The 17059-nt window shown below is 44.1% G+C and overlaps 1 protein-coding gene across 6 annotated transcripts in view; it reads right to left on the minus strand.

Annotated features, from left to right (window-relative positions):
* Window positions 1-17059, minus strand: part of LOC120913053 (spermatid perinuclear RNA binding protein) — a 219559-nt gene that overhangs the window by 76095 nt on the left and 126405 nt on the right. For 4 of the 6 annotated variants that reach the window (XM_040322733.1, XM_040322737.1, XM_040322735.1 and 1 more), the window contains exons 7-9: window positions 4931-5025; window positions 3030-3125; window positions 759-870 (exon numbers count right to left, since the gene is read on the minus strand). In XM_040322733.1, the coding sequence (XP_040178667.1) occupies window positions 759-870; window positions 3030-3125; window positions 4931-5025 (303 nt within the window). The remainder of the gene's footprint in view (window positions 1-758; window positions 871-3029; window positions 3126-4930; window positions 5026-17059) is intronic. The other 2 variants (XM_040322736.1, XM_040322734.1) reach the window with 1 other exon arrangement.

Consider the following 17059-nt stretch of genomic DNA (forward strand, 5'->3'; position numbering starts at 1 on the left):
AATCCCCTCGGGCCGGGCTCTTTCGCCGTGGGGGAGTGGATGCCCTTACGGGGTCCTCCTCATCACCCGGCCATTCATAACCCACCTGGCCATGGGACCATCCACTCCACGTCAGCAGCGGTAAATATTTCATCATGTTAGACCCCAAATGGGACTTATGATGATGTTTTCCTATATCTGAAATTAGTAAATGTGTTTTATAGAGCTAATTTCCCCCTGATGATGACCGCTACAGAGGTTGAAACGCGTTGGGGATTCTACCACATTCAGCAATCTGATATGTAACAATGTGCACAGTATTGTGTAAACTTGAATATAAGCTACATTGTGGATTATGTATTTTACCTATTGGCCAGCCTTTTAAATGTTGTAATTTCATCCATTATGATACCTGTATAATTATAATAAATGTACCCCTTCTTGCTATCCATTTGCTATTTTTTCAACCATATTGCACTGCTGTCCAAAGCCCCACTGGGGAACCTTCCCATTTTTTTTCTCTAGTAATTGTTTGTTTCCTGGCCATCCTGGGGGGTAAATAGATTTTTATTTTTGAGGCCTTCAGGTTTTAAGTTCAGCACTTCGCAGGGGTTTTTACAATACCACAAATCCCCCAAAACTCCCAGGCGCCGAACCAGTTTTCTTCAAATTACCCCATAAATGGTCATAATATTTCCATTGATACCCCCCCCCCCCCCCCCACTATCAGAGAACAACCTCAGTGGAATTCAGGTGCTTTCACTTCCAAGTGGTCTTACCAGGCAGAATGATGCCCCACGCCAAGCACTCCATCACTCTTCGTAATGCTTCTCCGGCGCCCAACGGCCTATTACAAGTTCCTAGTGCTTTTTCACATATGAGTTCGAGCGGCTGAGAGAAATAAAAAGTCAAAAGGTGAGTCTACTTAAAAGGCCACCAATAAAAAAAAAAAAAATACTGTATATACTCAAGTATAAGCCAAGGCACCTAATTTTACCACAAAAAAACTGGGAAAACTTATTGACTCGAGTATAAGCCTAGGGTGGAAAATGCAAAAGCAACTGTAAGTGGAAAAGAGGGACAACAATGCCCGTCTGCAGCCTCACTGTGCCCCATCTGCAGACCCTCCGTGCCCCATCTGCAGACCCTCCGTGCCCCATCTGCAGACCCTCCGTGCCCCATCTGCAGACCCTCCGTGCCCCATCTGCAGACCCTCCGTGCCCCATCTGCAGACCCTCCGTGCCCCATCTGCAGACCCTCCGTGCCCCATCTGCAGACCCTCCGTGCCCCATCTGCAGACCCTCCGTGCCCCATCTGCAGACCCTCCGTGCCCCATCTGCAGACCCTCCGTGCCCCATCTGCAGACCCTCCGTGCCCCATCTGCAGACCCTCCGTGCCCCATCTGCAGACCCTCCGTGCCCCATCTGATCTCCCATGTACCTCCATGGTGCTGCAGTCTTCGGCAAAGCCCCATCTCTTCCTCGTCCGTGATAGACAGAACACTAAAACACTGATCCCAGCATAGTATCAGTGTTCCTTCTATCATGGACGAGGAGGCGGCGGGGCTTTGTTACAGTGGACGACCGCCAACTGCAGTTAAGACTGCATGAACAGCGGGACTTGAGTATAAGCTGAAGGGGGCTTTTTCAGCATCAAAAAATGTGCTGAAAAACTTGGCTTATACTTGAGTATATTTGGTAAAAAAAAATTGATCATCTGTATTTAGAACAAAAACAATAAAATAGGTTAAGATGCAAAAGGAAAAGGGTTCTGTTTGGCATCTTATAATTCAGGCCAGGGGTCTCCAAACTTTCTAAACAGAGGGCCGGAAAACTGTCCTCCAGACTTTAAGGGGGCCGGACTGTGGCCATCAGGAGTACAAAATCCACAATCATTGGTGTCATTGGACCCCATCATTGGTGTCATTGGGAGAAATTTTGCCCATCACTGGGAGGAATTCTGCCCCATCATTGGTGTCATTGGGAGGAATTCTGACCCATCATTGGGAGGAATTCTGACCCATCATTGGGAGGAATCCTGAACCATCATTGGGAGGAATCCTGAACCATCATTGGGAGGAATCCTGAACCATCATTGGGAGGAATCCTGACCCATCCATTGGGAGGAATCCTGACCCATCATTGGGAGGAATCCTGACCCATCATTGGGAGGAATCCTGACCCATCATTGGGAGGAATCCTGACCCATCATTGGTGTCATTGGGAAGATTTCTGCCCCATCATTGGGAGGAATTCTGACCCATCATTGGTGTCATTGGGAGGAATAGTGTCCCATCATTGGTGTCATTGGGAGGAATAGTGTCCCATCATTGGGAGGAATCCTGTCCCATCATTGGTGTCAGTGGGAGGAATAGTGTCCCATCATTGGTGTCAGTGGGAGGAATAGTGTCCCATCATTGGTGTCAGTCGGAGGAATAGTGTCCCATCATTGGGAGGAATCCTGACCCATCATTAGTGTCATTGGGAGGATTTCTGACCCATCATTGGTGTCAATGGGAGGAATTCTGCCCCATCATTGGGAGGAATCCTGACCCATCATTGGGAGGAATCCTGACCCATCATTGGTGTCATTGGGAGAAATAGTGTCCCATCATTGGTGTCGTTGGGAGGAATAGTGACCCATCATTGGTGTCGTTGGGAGGAATAGTGACCCATCATTGGTGTCATTGGGAGGAATAGTGACCAATCATTGGGAGGAATCCTGACCCATCATTGGTGTCATTGGGAGGAATTCTTCCCCATCATTGGGAGGACTTCTGCCCCATCATTGGGAGGAATTCTGCCCCATCATTGGGAGGAATTCTGCCCCATCATTGGGAGGAATTCTGCCCCATCATTAGTGCCAATGAATAAAAAAGCACCCCAAGGGCTGAATAAAATCAAGCAAAGGGCCACATCTGGCCCCCGGCCGCAGTTTGGAGACCACTGATTCAGGCCAACAACTTTCATTAAAAAAATAATTGTGCTATTATCTGAGCATTTTCTAAGAACTAACACCATGCAAGATGTCCCACCACATTCCACACTCACCCATCCTTTCAGCTGGGTCCAGGTAGGAACTCTGTTGCACAAATCTCGAAGAATACGCAGCACAATTACACAAGATTTTAATCCGTTTGCTCTCGCCTGGAATTAGACAAAATGGTTTCCAATCCTGCTTCTGTGTTCTTTTTCCTTTACCCCCAAAACCTACAGCAGCCTCAGACAGATTCTTTAAAATATGATTACTGAGTAGTAGACTAAAAACTTCATGCAAAGAAAAAACTACAGAATGGCATAAACATCCATGTTTAGAGAAAAAGGTCAGGTTTTAAACTGAAAAGCTTCACGTAAAAAGATTGCTTTTGTAGCCTCATGATCATGATATACCAGCTAACACCGCTACACCTAAAAAAAATAATAATAATAAAAAAAATAGGATTTTTGTACTCACCGTAAAATCCATTTCTCTGAGTTCATGGACGGACACAGCAGCCTTTGACTGTAGGGTTATGCACCTTCCTTCCAGGAGAGTTTAGGCAGAATTACAGCACTTAAAGTGTTAACAACCTTTCTTTAGTGCAGCTCCTCCCAGGGGGCGTGGTTCCCCGGGCACAACCCACACCCTGCTCTAGCAGCCTCCGTTTGTAACAAGCAGTACAAACAAAGGAGGGGTGGGTGCTGTGTCCGTCCATGAACTCAGAGTACAAAAATCCTATTTTCTCTTGCGTTCATGGACGGACACAGCAGCCTTTGACTGTAGGGACGTCCCCAAGCAGTGTCAAAAATTTCGAGGGGTGGGAAAAACAACAATAAAAAGCGAAAAATCGCAAGAAAAAACATCTCCAGAGTACAGGACTCTAGAGTGCCTGACCTCTCCTGTCGTTCGGCAGAAAAAAAAACTGAGGCTGCTAGAGCAGGGTGTGGGTTGTGCCCGGGGAAACACGCCCCCTGGGAGGAGCTGCACTAAAGAAAGGTTGTTAACACTTTAAAGAGGGGGTTCACCCTATAAAAAAAATAATTTCTAGCATTAAATTAAGCATAGTAGCGCAAGCTACAGTATGCCTGTATTTATTTATTTTTGCCCCGTACTCACTGCAATCCTATAGTGAAGTTTCCGACTCCCCGCGGGGAATGGGCGTTCCTATCCAGAGGGAAGATGATTGACGTCCGGCTCTGGCGCGTCACGCTTCTCCGGAAATAGCCGAAATAGGATTTGGCTCTTCACGGCGTCTGTGCGCAGGCGCCGTATAGCGCCGTGAAGAGCCGAGACCTATTCCGGCTATCTTCGGGGAGCGTGACGTGCCATAGCCGGCCGTCAATCATCTTCCCTCTGGATAGGAACGCCCATTCCCCGCGGGGAGTCGGAATCTTCACTATAGGATTACACAGTGAGTACGGGGCAAAAAAAATAAATACAGGCATACTGTAGCTCGCACTACTATGCTTAATTTAATGCTAAAATGTTGTTATTGTGGGTGAACCACCGCTTTAAGTGCTGTAATTCTGCATAAACTCTCCTGGAAGGAAGGTGCATAACCCTACAGTCAAAGGCTGCTGTGTCCGTCCATGAACGAAAGAGAAATATATATCTAGACAGCATCAGTGCCACCTGTAGGCAGGAGGACAACATAGCGGGGGGTGTGCCAAAAGCTTTACAGGTTAGGAGGTGCGCAATTCCGATTGGTTCTCAGCTGTATGCTTTTAACACAATGAACAATCATTAGCTGGCAAACATCAAGCAATCTCCCATCAGAGCCAAATAGATGGCACTGCTGCTAGGCAAACGTGAAAAAATAAATAAAAAAGTGAATGTTATAAAACTACTCAGGTATATTATGATAGATTACAGGTGCATGAATAACATGAGATCAAAGAAAAATCAAATGAAAAAATAAAATAAAAAACCTCATAAGGCTACAATAACAATAAGGTAAGAACAAATAGCCAACCTGAAACCATTTGGCATGTCGCAGAGACGCCAAGGCGTTCAGGCATTTCTGCCTGTCCAATAAGTCCGGAGGATCTTTCATCGCAACATTTTCTACTGATAAGATGGGATAAAAAAAAAAGACAGATACAATTTGACCAAGGGGATTTCTGTCACAGGAAAAGAGTATGGCAGCATCTGAACAAGCTAATAAGACTCCCAGAGAAACTGAATGGTTCACAAAGTGCACGGCGGTTATATTATCCAAAAGGCCATTCAAGTAGTATGTGCAACACAAAGCAAAAAAAAAGGAGGCATTCACTTCCAGTTTACAAAAAATCAATAACAGCTATGTACCATCTGGGATCTTATTAAAAATGCACAACATATTTTTTTCAGAACGTTAAAAATAGGCATATAGCGCTTCCTGACCCTCCCTGAACCAAATCGCTGAAAATCGCGCATCTCTCCGGTCTAACGCGTGTCGTCCAGAGGCAGGATGTCTCTTGTTTGTTTGTTGTCTATGATCATTAAAATCGCATTCCCCAGAGTAAGCTGGGATGCAATATAGTTTGTGAATATTGTTCCACTTAAACAGTTTACAATCAAATAAAAAATCGTAAATGAGGCTTGCGGTAGCATGCTCATATACCTTTAGGACTACAGCAATTGTATCTATACATCTACAAATGTATTTCTGTATATATATATTTTTCCCTACAGCGATGTTGAAATGAAAGCTATAAATCCGAAATAGTAAAGAATACGGGCTTAAGATTCTTCATTGAAATGTTTTATCTATCACCATGTGAGCCATACACATTCAGAGCAATTTTCAAATTAACCACTTAAGACCCGGACCAAAATGCAGGTAAAGCACCCGGCCAGTTTTTGCGATTTGGCACTGCGTCGCTTTAACTGACAATTGCGCGGTCGTGCGATGTGGCTCCCAAACAAAATTGGCGTCCTTTTTTTTACCACAAATAGAGCTTTCCTTTGGTGGTTATTTGATCACCTCTGCGGTTTTTATTTTTTTGCGCTATAAACAAAAATAGAGCGACAATTTTTAAAAAAATGCAATATTTTTTCCTTTTTGCTATAAAAAATATCCACCAAAAATATATAAAAAAACGTTTTTTTTCCTCAGTTTAGGCCGATACGTATTCTACATATTTTTGGTAAAAAAAAAATCGCAATAAGCGTTTATTGATTGGTTTGCGCAAAATGTATAGTGTTTACAAAATAGGGGATAGTTTTATTGCATTTTTATAAAAAAATTTTTTTACTACTAATGGCGGCGATCAGCGATTTTTTTTTTCGTGACTGCGACATTATGGCGGACACATCGGACAATTTTGGCACATTTTTGGGACAATTGTCATTTTCACAGCAAAAAATGCTATAAAAATGCATTGTTTACTGTGAAAATGAAAATTGCAGTTTGGGAGTTAACCACTAGGGGGCGCTGAAGGGGTTAAGTGTGACCTCATATGTGTTTCTAAAAGTAGAATTCCAGGTTAAAGTTAGTCGTAAAAATGATCCTTCCCACTCCTAACACATATACTTACGTAAGCATACCGAACTCTTACTAAAACGAAGGAGGAAAAAGAAAGACGAAGGAGAAAGAAGAAGGAAGAGGAAGAAGGAGGAGGAAGAAAGAAGGAAGGAAGAAGGAACATGGCATGGAGAGCAGGAGAGTTGGAGATGCTTTTTTAATGTAGAATTCCAGGCTAAAGTTAATTAAGTTAGCATTGTTGTTAGAAGTAGCAGGGAACATTTTTAAGACTAATTAACTTTAGCCTGGTATTCACTTTAAAAAAGCCATTCCTGCTCTGTGCCATGTTTGGCACGTCTCCTGCTCTCCATGCCATGTTCCTCCCTCCTTCTTCCTCTCCCTTCGCCTTTCTTTTTCTTTCTTCCTCCTTCGTTTTAGTAAGGGTTCAGTAGGCTTACGCGAGTATAGGTGTTAGGAGTGGGAGGGATAATTTTTAAAACTAATTACCTTTAGCCACGTTCCTCCTTTCTTCCTTCTTTGTTTTAGTAAGGCTTTGGTAGGTTTAGGTGAGCATTGGTGTTAGGGAGTGGCAGGGAACATTTTTAAGCCTAGAAGAAAGCAGAAGGAAGTAAAGAGAAGGAAGTAAAGAGAAGGAAGTAAAGAGAAGGAAGAAAGGAGAAGGAAGAAAGGAGAAGGAAGAAAGGAGAAGGAAGAAAGGAGAAGGAAGAAAGGAGAAGGAAGAAAGGAGAAGGAAGAAAGGAGAAGGAAGAAAGGAGAAGGAAGAAAGGAGAAGGAAGAAAGGAGAAGGAAGAAAGGAGAAGGAAGAAAGGAGAAGGAAGAAAGGAGAAGGAAGAAAGGATAAAAAAAAGGAGGAAAAAGAAAGAAGGAAGGAGAAGAAATAAAAGGAAGAAGACGGAAGAAAAAAGAAGGAAGAAAGAAAGGAGTCAAAAGAAGGAAGTAGTAGAAGGCAGTGCATCTTTAAAGCAGAGTTCCACCCTAAAGTGGAACTTCCGCTCATCGGATTCCCCCCCCCCTCCGGTGCCACAATTGGCACCTTTCAGGGGGGAAGGAGGGTGCAGATACCTGTATAATACAGGTATATGCACCCACTTCCGGGGAGTGATATCCGCAGAATCACGCCCCCCCCCCTGCTGTCTTCTGGGAAACACACAGTTCTCCGGAAAAACAGCGGGGACCAGTGAAAAAGCATGTCGCGACTCGCACATGTGCAGTAGGGAACCGGGCAGTGAAGTCGCAACGCTTCAGTTCCTGGTTCCCTCACCGAGGATGGCGGCGGGGGGCAGCCGAGAGACGAGCGATTGCTCGTCTTCGGCTGCCGACATCGCAGGCACCCTGGACAGGTAAGTGTCCATTTATTAAAAAGTCAGCAGCTGCAGTATTTGTATCCGCTGGCTTTTAATATTTTTTGTTTAGGTGGACCTCCGCTTTAAGTAGAAGGAAGAAGTAGTTACTATAGAGTAAGAGTTACTCTACCAACACGTGTAATCTGAACGACCTATGGAAGTTAATAAAAAACTAAATTATGCCCACTTTTGCATTACTTTTAATACAGCCCTTGTATTATTATGGAGTGATGTTGCGTGACAATCTTAGATTGAAACTGTCTAATAAAGATGTAACAGTTTTTCTTTTTTTATTACTTCCTAGGGACACAAATTTTTTTTTAGGAATGTCCACATTACACACTATGGGCTAGATTCAGATAGCCTTTGTGCGGGCGTAGCGTATCTGAGATACGATACGCCGCAACTTAGTGAGGCAGGCTCTGTATTCACCAAGAACCTGCGCCCTAAGTTACGGCGGCGTAGCGTAAATCTGCCGGCGTAAGCGCGCCTAATTCAAATTGTGAAGAGGTGGGCGTGTTTTATGTAAATAAAACATGACCCCACGTAAATGACGTTTTTGACCAACGGTGCATGTGCCGTCTGTGAACGTAACCCAGTGCGCATGCTCCAAATTAACCAGCAAAAAGCCAATGCTTTCGACGTGAACGTAAATTATGCACAGCCCTATTCGCAAACGACTTAAGCAAACGACGTAATCGACGGAAAATCCGACGTCCATACTTAACATAGGATACGCCTTATATAGCAGGGGTAACTTTACGCCGGAAAAGGCCTAATGTAAACGACGAAAAAAAATGCGCCGGGCGGACGTACGTTTCGGAATCCGCGTATTTACCTAATTTGCATACTCCTTGCGCAAATCGACGGAAGCGCCACCTAGCGGCCAGCGTAAATATGCAACTAAGATACGACGGCCTAAGAGACTTACGCCAGTCGGATCTTAGCCAAATTCCGGCGTATGTTGTTTTCTGAATACAGAAAAAAGATACGCCGGAGCATCCTAGAAGTTACGCAGCGTATCAATAGATACGCCAGCATAACTTCTTTCTGAATCTACTCCTAACCCTTTCTCCATAAAACATTAAAAGGAAATGTCTTCAGTATTATTACGATACAGGAGATTAGCAGAGCGTTCACGATGGAGTGTCTGTGGTTGGACCAAAATAGACATCGCAGAGAACGTGTCTTCAGTGAAATTTCATTGTTTAATGAACATTTAACTTTATACAAATATGTAGCCTGAAAGGTTTGTACTTTTCCATACATTTTTGATGATATTTGTCTATTATTACTGAGGAGACGTCAAGTACTTTAATCCCCCAGCACTGCTCATGAACATCTGTAGATTTGGCTATTCTCCTTCATTATTCAGGCTCACAGGTTTGATAGCTAAAACATCAAAATGAATTCCTGCCTCGTAAAAATGATCAAAATGTTGAAAGAATCTTACATTAATATTGCACTGCTTATGAAATCTGGGTAAATTCAGCCTACAATGTTTCACAAAAAAAAAAAAAAGGTGTTTGGCAAATTATTAAAAAATTTAAAATATTAAAATGTTCCTTCTTGCCCCAGATTCCTATTATCAGAAGCGCTACAGCCTATTTTCCGTCCTGCAGAACTCCGCAGCAGATGTTTTCATTGTATTATGTCTTGCTGTCATATTGACGTCATTAAAGCTCAAATTGTATATCCTTTGTCTCTTTAAAGGATATCCGAAAAGTGTTTAAAGGTGCAGTCCCATAATAAGAACACAGCGCAGGAGTAAGGACGCACACACGGCAGGTACACACACACACACACACACACACACACACACGGGCTTGTGTCAATGGGCTTTTTTTGTCTAAACTGCTTCTCTTCATACTACAAGTCTATGGGTGTGCAAAAGCAGCTTGAAGCCGGTTAACTGCAAGTCGAATGCACTTGCAATGCCTTCGGAACGATCTTACAGGAACGTCAAACTGTCAAATGCATTCCGAGTTTGCCAATCAACACAAGTCCTCTGTCCATCTACACAGGTCCTATGTCTACCCTGAAGGATTGGGTCATCGTGAACTTGACTGTTCATTTATCTAATTGAAGCCATACACTTTAGACGTTTCCTGTTTAGCCCGCTAGACTTTCCCATTCATGCTAAAGAGCGTTAATGGAGGAATCTGCCCTGCCAGCTATTATAATGGATTGGATGCTGTCGCTGTTCAACCAATTTTTCTATCCAGCTCTTTCATTTTTTAATTAAAGTTTGCCGAGTCAGTTGGTGCCAACAGGGCCAACTACGGCTCAAATTTCAGCCAAATAACAGGAACTGGCTGTAATTTGTGTCATGTATGGCTAGCCTAGGAGAGATCATTTATATTAGTGGTCATCAACCTTGTCCTCAGGGCCCACTAACAGGCCAGGTTTTGCAAGATACTTTATTTATCGGCGCATAACGCGCACTTTTTTCCCCTTAAAATCAGGGGGAAATCGTGGGTGCGCGTTATACGCCGATCCACGCTGTCTCCGACATATACCGAGCGCAGTACACTCAGGCTAGGCTCGGCCATGCTCGGCTCCGCTCGCGGTCAAGCCCTGTGCCGCCTCCAACCTTTATGCGAGAGGAGCCGAGAGTGGCCGAGCCTAGCCGAGTGTTGATTTACAACATTTGTATCATGTGTTTTTTCTGTATTTTTGGTTGATATTCCATCTCTATCATATAAAATACACCTATGATAAAAATGATAGACCCTTCATTTCTTTGTAAGTGGGCAAACTTACAAAAATCTGCAGGGGATCAAATCGTTATTTTCCCCCACTGTATGAATGGAGAAGGAATCTGACTGGATGCAGTTGTTGCTCGACACAATAAAACTTTCCAACCAGCTCCTTCAATTCTTCAATTGAGGCTTGTTGAGCCAGTTGGTGCCAACAGGACCACCTACGGCTCAAATTTCAGCCAATTTAGCAGGAACTGGGCAAAATGCGGGTCATGTATGGCTTGCCTAAGAGAGATCATTTGTATGGATGGAGGAGGAATCTGTACTGCTAGGGGTTATACTGACATTTTTCCAACCAGCTCCTCCAATTTTTCAATTGAAGATTGTTGAGCAAGTTGGATCCAACAGGACCAACTACAACTTTCCAACCAGCTCCTCCAATTTTTCAATCGAAGATTATTGAGCAAGTTGGATCCAACAGGGCCAACTACAACTTTCCAACCAGCTCCTGCAATTTTTCAATTGAAGATTGTTGAGCCAGTTGGATCCAACAGGGCCAACTACAACTTTCCAACCAGCTCCTCCAATTTTTCAATTGAAGATTGTTGAGCAAGTTGGATCCAACAGGGCCAACTACAACTTTCCAACCAGCTCCTCCAATTTTTCAATTGAAGATGGTTGAGCACGTTGGATCCAACAGGGCCAACTACAACTTTCCAACCAGCTCCTCCAATTTTTCAATTGAAGATTGTTGAACCAGTTGGTGCCAACAGGGCCACCTATGGCTCAAATTTCAGCCAATTTACCAGGAATCGGACAAAATTCAAGTCATGTATAGCTAGCCTAAGAGAGATCATTTATAGTAATGGTGGAGGAATCTGCACTGCTGGTGGTTACATTAAGATTGGATGTAGTTGCTTTTCAGCTGGCAAATTTCAAACCAGCTCCTTCAATTTTTCAACTGAAGTTTGTCGAGCCAGTTGGATCTAACAGGGCCACCTGCAGCTCAAATTGCAGCCGATTCAGCAGCACTTATGCAAGATTTGAGTCACTATGGCTAGCCTGGGAGAGATCATTTATATGGATGGCAGAGGAATCTGCACTGCTGGCTGTTTTATTCAGATTTGATGCAGTCGCTATTCAACTGATACTTATCCAACCAGCTCCTTCAATATTTAACCTGAAGATTGTTGAGCCTGGTGGTGAAGACTGGACCACCTATGACTAAATTTTCAGTAATTTCATCTGGAATTGGCCAAAATTCAAGTCATGTACGGATAGCCTAATGCCAGCCATAGATGGTTTAACTCTCTGCAGGGATTTGAACAATCTAAGGGCAGACTGAATGTATCCATCGATTGACTTGGGTACAACCAGCATGTCGGATTTTCAGCATGTAATTTTTGCCAGCGCAAAAATAATGGCTATTGCTAAGCCTAAGGAAGAGCAAGAAAAAAATCCATAAGCTGCAGTGTCAGGCCTGGCAATCTATACCAATAAATGCCAATTGCCTTAAGACAAAGAAAGCTTGAAGAACCAAAGTAATTAAGTTACACTTATGAAGAGATTCTTTTCTTTTTAATTCATCTTTGAGCTTATGGCAGACATTGCTTTATCCAACTAGAACAGGGGTCTCTAAGCTTTTCAAACAAAGGGCCAGTTTATTGTCCATCAGACTTGAGGGCCAGAAGGTGGCCAGCAGGGGCAGAAAATGTCACAGGCCCAGCATGAGCGAGAATAAATATGGCCTTAGGGTTGGTGGTCAATAGGAGTAGGAATACTGTCCCTATTAGGAGGAGGAATAGTATCCCATCAGTGGAAGAAATAGTGCCCCATTGTTTGTGTCAGTGGGGGAATAGTGCCTCCTATCAATGGGAGGAATAGTGCCCCAAGGGCCAGATAAAGGCTAGCAAAGGGCCACATCTGGCCCTCGGGCCGCAGTTTGGAGACCCCTGAACTAGAACAATATTAATTAAATATATTTGTTCTTCAAAGGGTGCTCTAGGTGCAATAAATACCAGCAGCATCAGAATTACCACCATAGAGCTTCTTAATAATGTCTTTGATGGGGCAGTTGGCTTCAAGTAGTGAACCCCTCAATATTTCCTCCATCTAATGCAGGGGTCTCCAAGGGCCAGTTTACTGTCCTTCAGGCATTAGGGAGGCCCGACTGTGGCCAGTGGGAGTAGAAAATGCCCTGTCGGCAATGGGAGTAAACAATACCCCATATCATTGGTATCAGTTGAAGGAATGGTGCCCCATCATTATTCACTCTTGAGAAGAGGAGATTAAGGGGGCATATGATCAACATATACAAATATTTAAGGGGTACATATAGTAAACTTGTTGTTGAGTTATTCACTTTACGGACAACACTGAGGACAAGGGGGCGCTCTTTACGTCTAGGGGAAAAGAGATTTCATCTCCAAATACGGAAAGGTTTCTTCACAGTAAGAGCTGTGAAAATGTGGAATAGACTCCCTCCAGAGGTGGTTCTGGCTAGCTCAGTAGATTGCTTTAAGAAAGGTCTGGATACTTTCCTAAATGTACATAATACAACTGAGTACTAAGATTTATAGGTAAAGTTGATCCAGGGAAAATCCGATCCGATCTCGGGGAATCAGGAAGGAATTTTTTCCCCTGCTGTAACAAATTGGATCATGCTCTACTGGGGTTTTTCGCCTTCCTCTATCAACTGTGGGTATAGAATTGGGAATATGCGATTGTATGTTATTTTTTTTATTGTTCTGGTTGAACTGCATGGACTTTTTCCAGCCTGACTATCAATGGTGTCTGTTGAAGGAATGGTGCCCGTTGGAGGAATGGTGTGCCATCAATGGTGTCAGTTGGAGAAAAGTATCCTTTATGTGTCTGTCCAGGCAAAAAAAACCCAGCATATGCAGTACATCTCTGCAATATATTCACATTTACCCATGTTGTGTCTCTGTAAAAATGGATAAATACCACCACCAAAAAAAAAAAAAAAAAAAAGAGAAGAAAGGAGTGCCCCTTGCCCTCCTTCCCCTCTCCACTTCATCCTGAATCACCCATCTTACCACCATTTCTCCCCCTTCTTTTTTTTCTCATCTGGGGTGAGATACTGTGATGGAGGGCAAGAACCTATGAACATGAATTCCAATGTATATATATATATATATATATATATATATATATATATATATATATATAATTATATTATATGGGGTCCGACCCCACGTCCAAGTCTGATAAATACATGCCCCCCGCGGGACGCTCGCCTCTGCCACGTCTCAGCAGGTACCAGCAGACAGGAGTACAGAACTCACTCTACAGATCCTGTGCCTCTCTGTGCAGCAGCACCCCTTTGTCTGCACCACTTCTGGTCTCACCATTTGGTAGACTATGGCAGCTGACTCCAGCCCCCCTCCAGACCCTGCACTTTCTGCTTTCCAGCTACTCCCACAGCTTCTTCGGACAGCAACATAAGGCAAGAGGGGTGCATTGTATTATAAGGGAGGGAGGGGGACTCTGGACTTCTGCTGGTGGGGAGTCTATTGACATGTGATTTAGAGAAGGGGGGTGCTCTGGACATCTAGTCCAACAGATACAACCAGCCCTTTGAGGGCAACCATAATGCTGATGTGACCGGCGATGAAATCGAGTTTGACACCCCTGGCCTAAGGTTTTATCTACTCTATAGTTATTCTGTTGCAACCTTCCTTTCTAAAATCTACTGTATATACTCACTTCAGTTGTCAAATGTAAGAATGAAGGCTATCAGCCTTGTTTTCAATGAAAAGAAAACAAAAAAAGCTACAAGTACAGAAAATTCTACAATCTGAAAATTATGTGTATTGCAGAGATGCACTGAAGATATTTTTTATATTTTGCCCAGACAGTCTTATAGGGGCAAACTCATTTCATATAAAGTTCAAAACTTTAAAAATAATATATATATATATATATATATATATATATATATATATATATATATATATATATATATATATATATATATATATATATATTTTTTTTTTTTTGAAAGCCCACGGTGTGTAAAACACACTCAAAAAACTCCACCCAGTGCAAAAAAAAAATTTTGCACAACATAAAGAGGTGACACAAAAACGTGCAACGGGTGTACACAAGCCCTCTGAAATCAGAGGGCCTTGCCCTGAATCCCCCAGGGGGCATTAGGCTCCTGACAGGGAAAAAGGTTACTTGCACTTAATCCATCTGGCCGAAACCAGACGGACCCCATTCTCTAAGGCCTCGTACACACGACCGAACAGGTTTGCTGAAACTGGTCCGCGGACATGTTCGGTCGTCTGTACGGCCGACCGGACCGGACTCCCGGCCGAGCGGACAGGTTTCCAGCGGACAAATGTTTCTTAGCATGCTAAGAAACATGTCCGCTGGAAGCCTGTCCGTCGGACATGTTCGGTCGTCTGTATGACTCACCGGATATGTCCGCTCGGCCAAAAGGCCCTCGCATGCGTGGAAGTGATTCGAAGCATGTGTGGAAGCATTGACCTTCCAGGGTCGCGAACGTCGCCGCGTCATCGTCGCGGCCATGTCACCGCGTATCCTGTCCGTGGGAAATTTGGTCTGATGGTGTGTACAGCCATCAGACCAAATGATCCCAGCGGACATGTCCGATGAAAACGGTCCGCGGACCGTTTTCATCGGACAGGTCCCGTTGTGTGTACGAGGCCTAAAGGGTCTGCCAAAACAGACCCACCCACGTACTAGGTGGGGCTCCCCCTGAAGGGAGACCCCATGATAGAGGGCGAACTAAGCCAGAAGGCCATGTCCATCCCCTCCCAAAGACTTTCAGGGCAGGCCCCGAGGACCTACACCCAACCAGTCACACACTTTAAAAAAAATGCATAAACCATTCAATCAAGACATACAACCAAATAGGAAAAATGGGACCGCACCTTTAAAAAAAATGGGAAGTTTCAGGCAAAGCTTGCGAAGCACGTGGAGAGAGAGACGATTAATTTCAATGTGAACATCTGCGTCAAGTTCACAAATAAATTGAAAAAGTACTACAGTAAATGAGTGGTTATGAAGAACTGAAAACACAGACTGAAAGGCTGCAGAGAGTGCTAGTCCTCTAAAGGTTATCGTTTTTTTGTTTTTTTTGGTGTAGAGCGTTTATTGGGCTCTTGGGCCGATCGATCAGTCAAGTCAAGTGGTAACAATGGCTTGGAGATACCCAAAGTGACACTGGGAGATGCCGAGCTAAAACAAATGTTTATTGTCCGTACTATCTTCTCCTTCCGAATGGACAGCTAGAAACCAAGCGTATTATGGAGATAGCAGGTGTGAAGATACAGGCCAGCATATATATATTCAACATATAGACAGACGTTGACCTTTCATTATAGGGCAATGTTTGTGTACCCTCACATGAGTATCAAGAGATGGGGGGGGGTCGAGAAGTTCTGACTGTTCTTGATCTGAGAGGCTAGGCCTAGAATTAAACAAAGCCTGGGTTTATGAATTATAATGGTCCACCACACCAATATGGGACTTCCAAAGTCTACTAACCAAAAAGGTAAAATTCAAAATTTACTGCAATTGGAACTGGTCGTGGACCGTGGTGGGTCGTAACTCTACAAGCATAATTTTTTTTTTAAAAAAGTTGAATTCTAAAGACTTGAAGGGGTTGTAAAGGTTCGTTTTTTATTTTCTAAATAGGTTCCTCTAAGCTCGGGCAATGTTTGTTCACTTACATTTTCCTTCCATTTCCCTTCTAAATTTTTTTTTTTTCTTTGTCTGAATTTCTCACTTCCTGTTCCTCCTCAGTAAGCTTGCCCCCATCATCCGAGACATTCTGGCTGTGGGTTAGTCAGCGTGCTCACCCCCTCCCTTGGGACTACATCCCTGCGGGGAAACATCGTCTCCCCGCAGGGTTGTAGTCTCAAGGGAGGGGGCGAACACGCTGACTAACCCCCAGCCAGAACGAACACAGCGCCTCCCCTGCAGGGATGTAGTCCCAAGGGAGAGGGCGAGCACGCCAACTAATCCCCCACAGCCAGAACGAACACAGCGCCTCCCCGTAGGGATGTAGTCCCAAGGGAGAGGGCGAGCACGCTGACTAACCCCCAGCCAGAACGAAAACACATTATCTCCCTGCAGGGATGTAGTCCCAAGGGAGGGGCGAGCACGCTGACTAACCACCCAGCCAGAACGAACAAAGCGTCTCCCCGCAGGGATGTAGTCCCAAGGGAGGTGGCGAGCACGCTGACTAACCCCCCAGCCAGAACAAACACAGCGTCTCCCCGCAGGGATGTAGTCCCAAGGGAGGTGGTGAGCACCCTGACTAACCCCAGGCCAGAACGGCTCGGATGATGGGGGCAAGCTTACTGAGGAGGAACAGGAAGTGAGAAATTCAGACAAGGGAAATCGAAGGAAAATGTAAGTGAACCAACAATGCACTAGCTAAACCCCTTTAAGCCCCTAATCTATGGAAAAACAGTCTGTTCTGTAAAATCGGAAATTGACTAAATTGTTCCATTCCTGTCGAATTGTTATAAATACTTCATGGGAGGGTCAACAAAACACTGCAGAAACATGACTGGCAAGCCCTATGACAGCACACA

Source organism: Rana temporaria, chromosome 9 (assembly GCF_905171775.1).
Source record: "Rana temporaria chromosome 9, aRanTem1.1, whole genome shotgun sequence".
Taxonomy (NCBI): domain Eukaryota; kingdom Metazoa; phylum Chordata; class Amphibia; order Anura; family Ranidae; genus Rana; species Rana temporaria.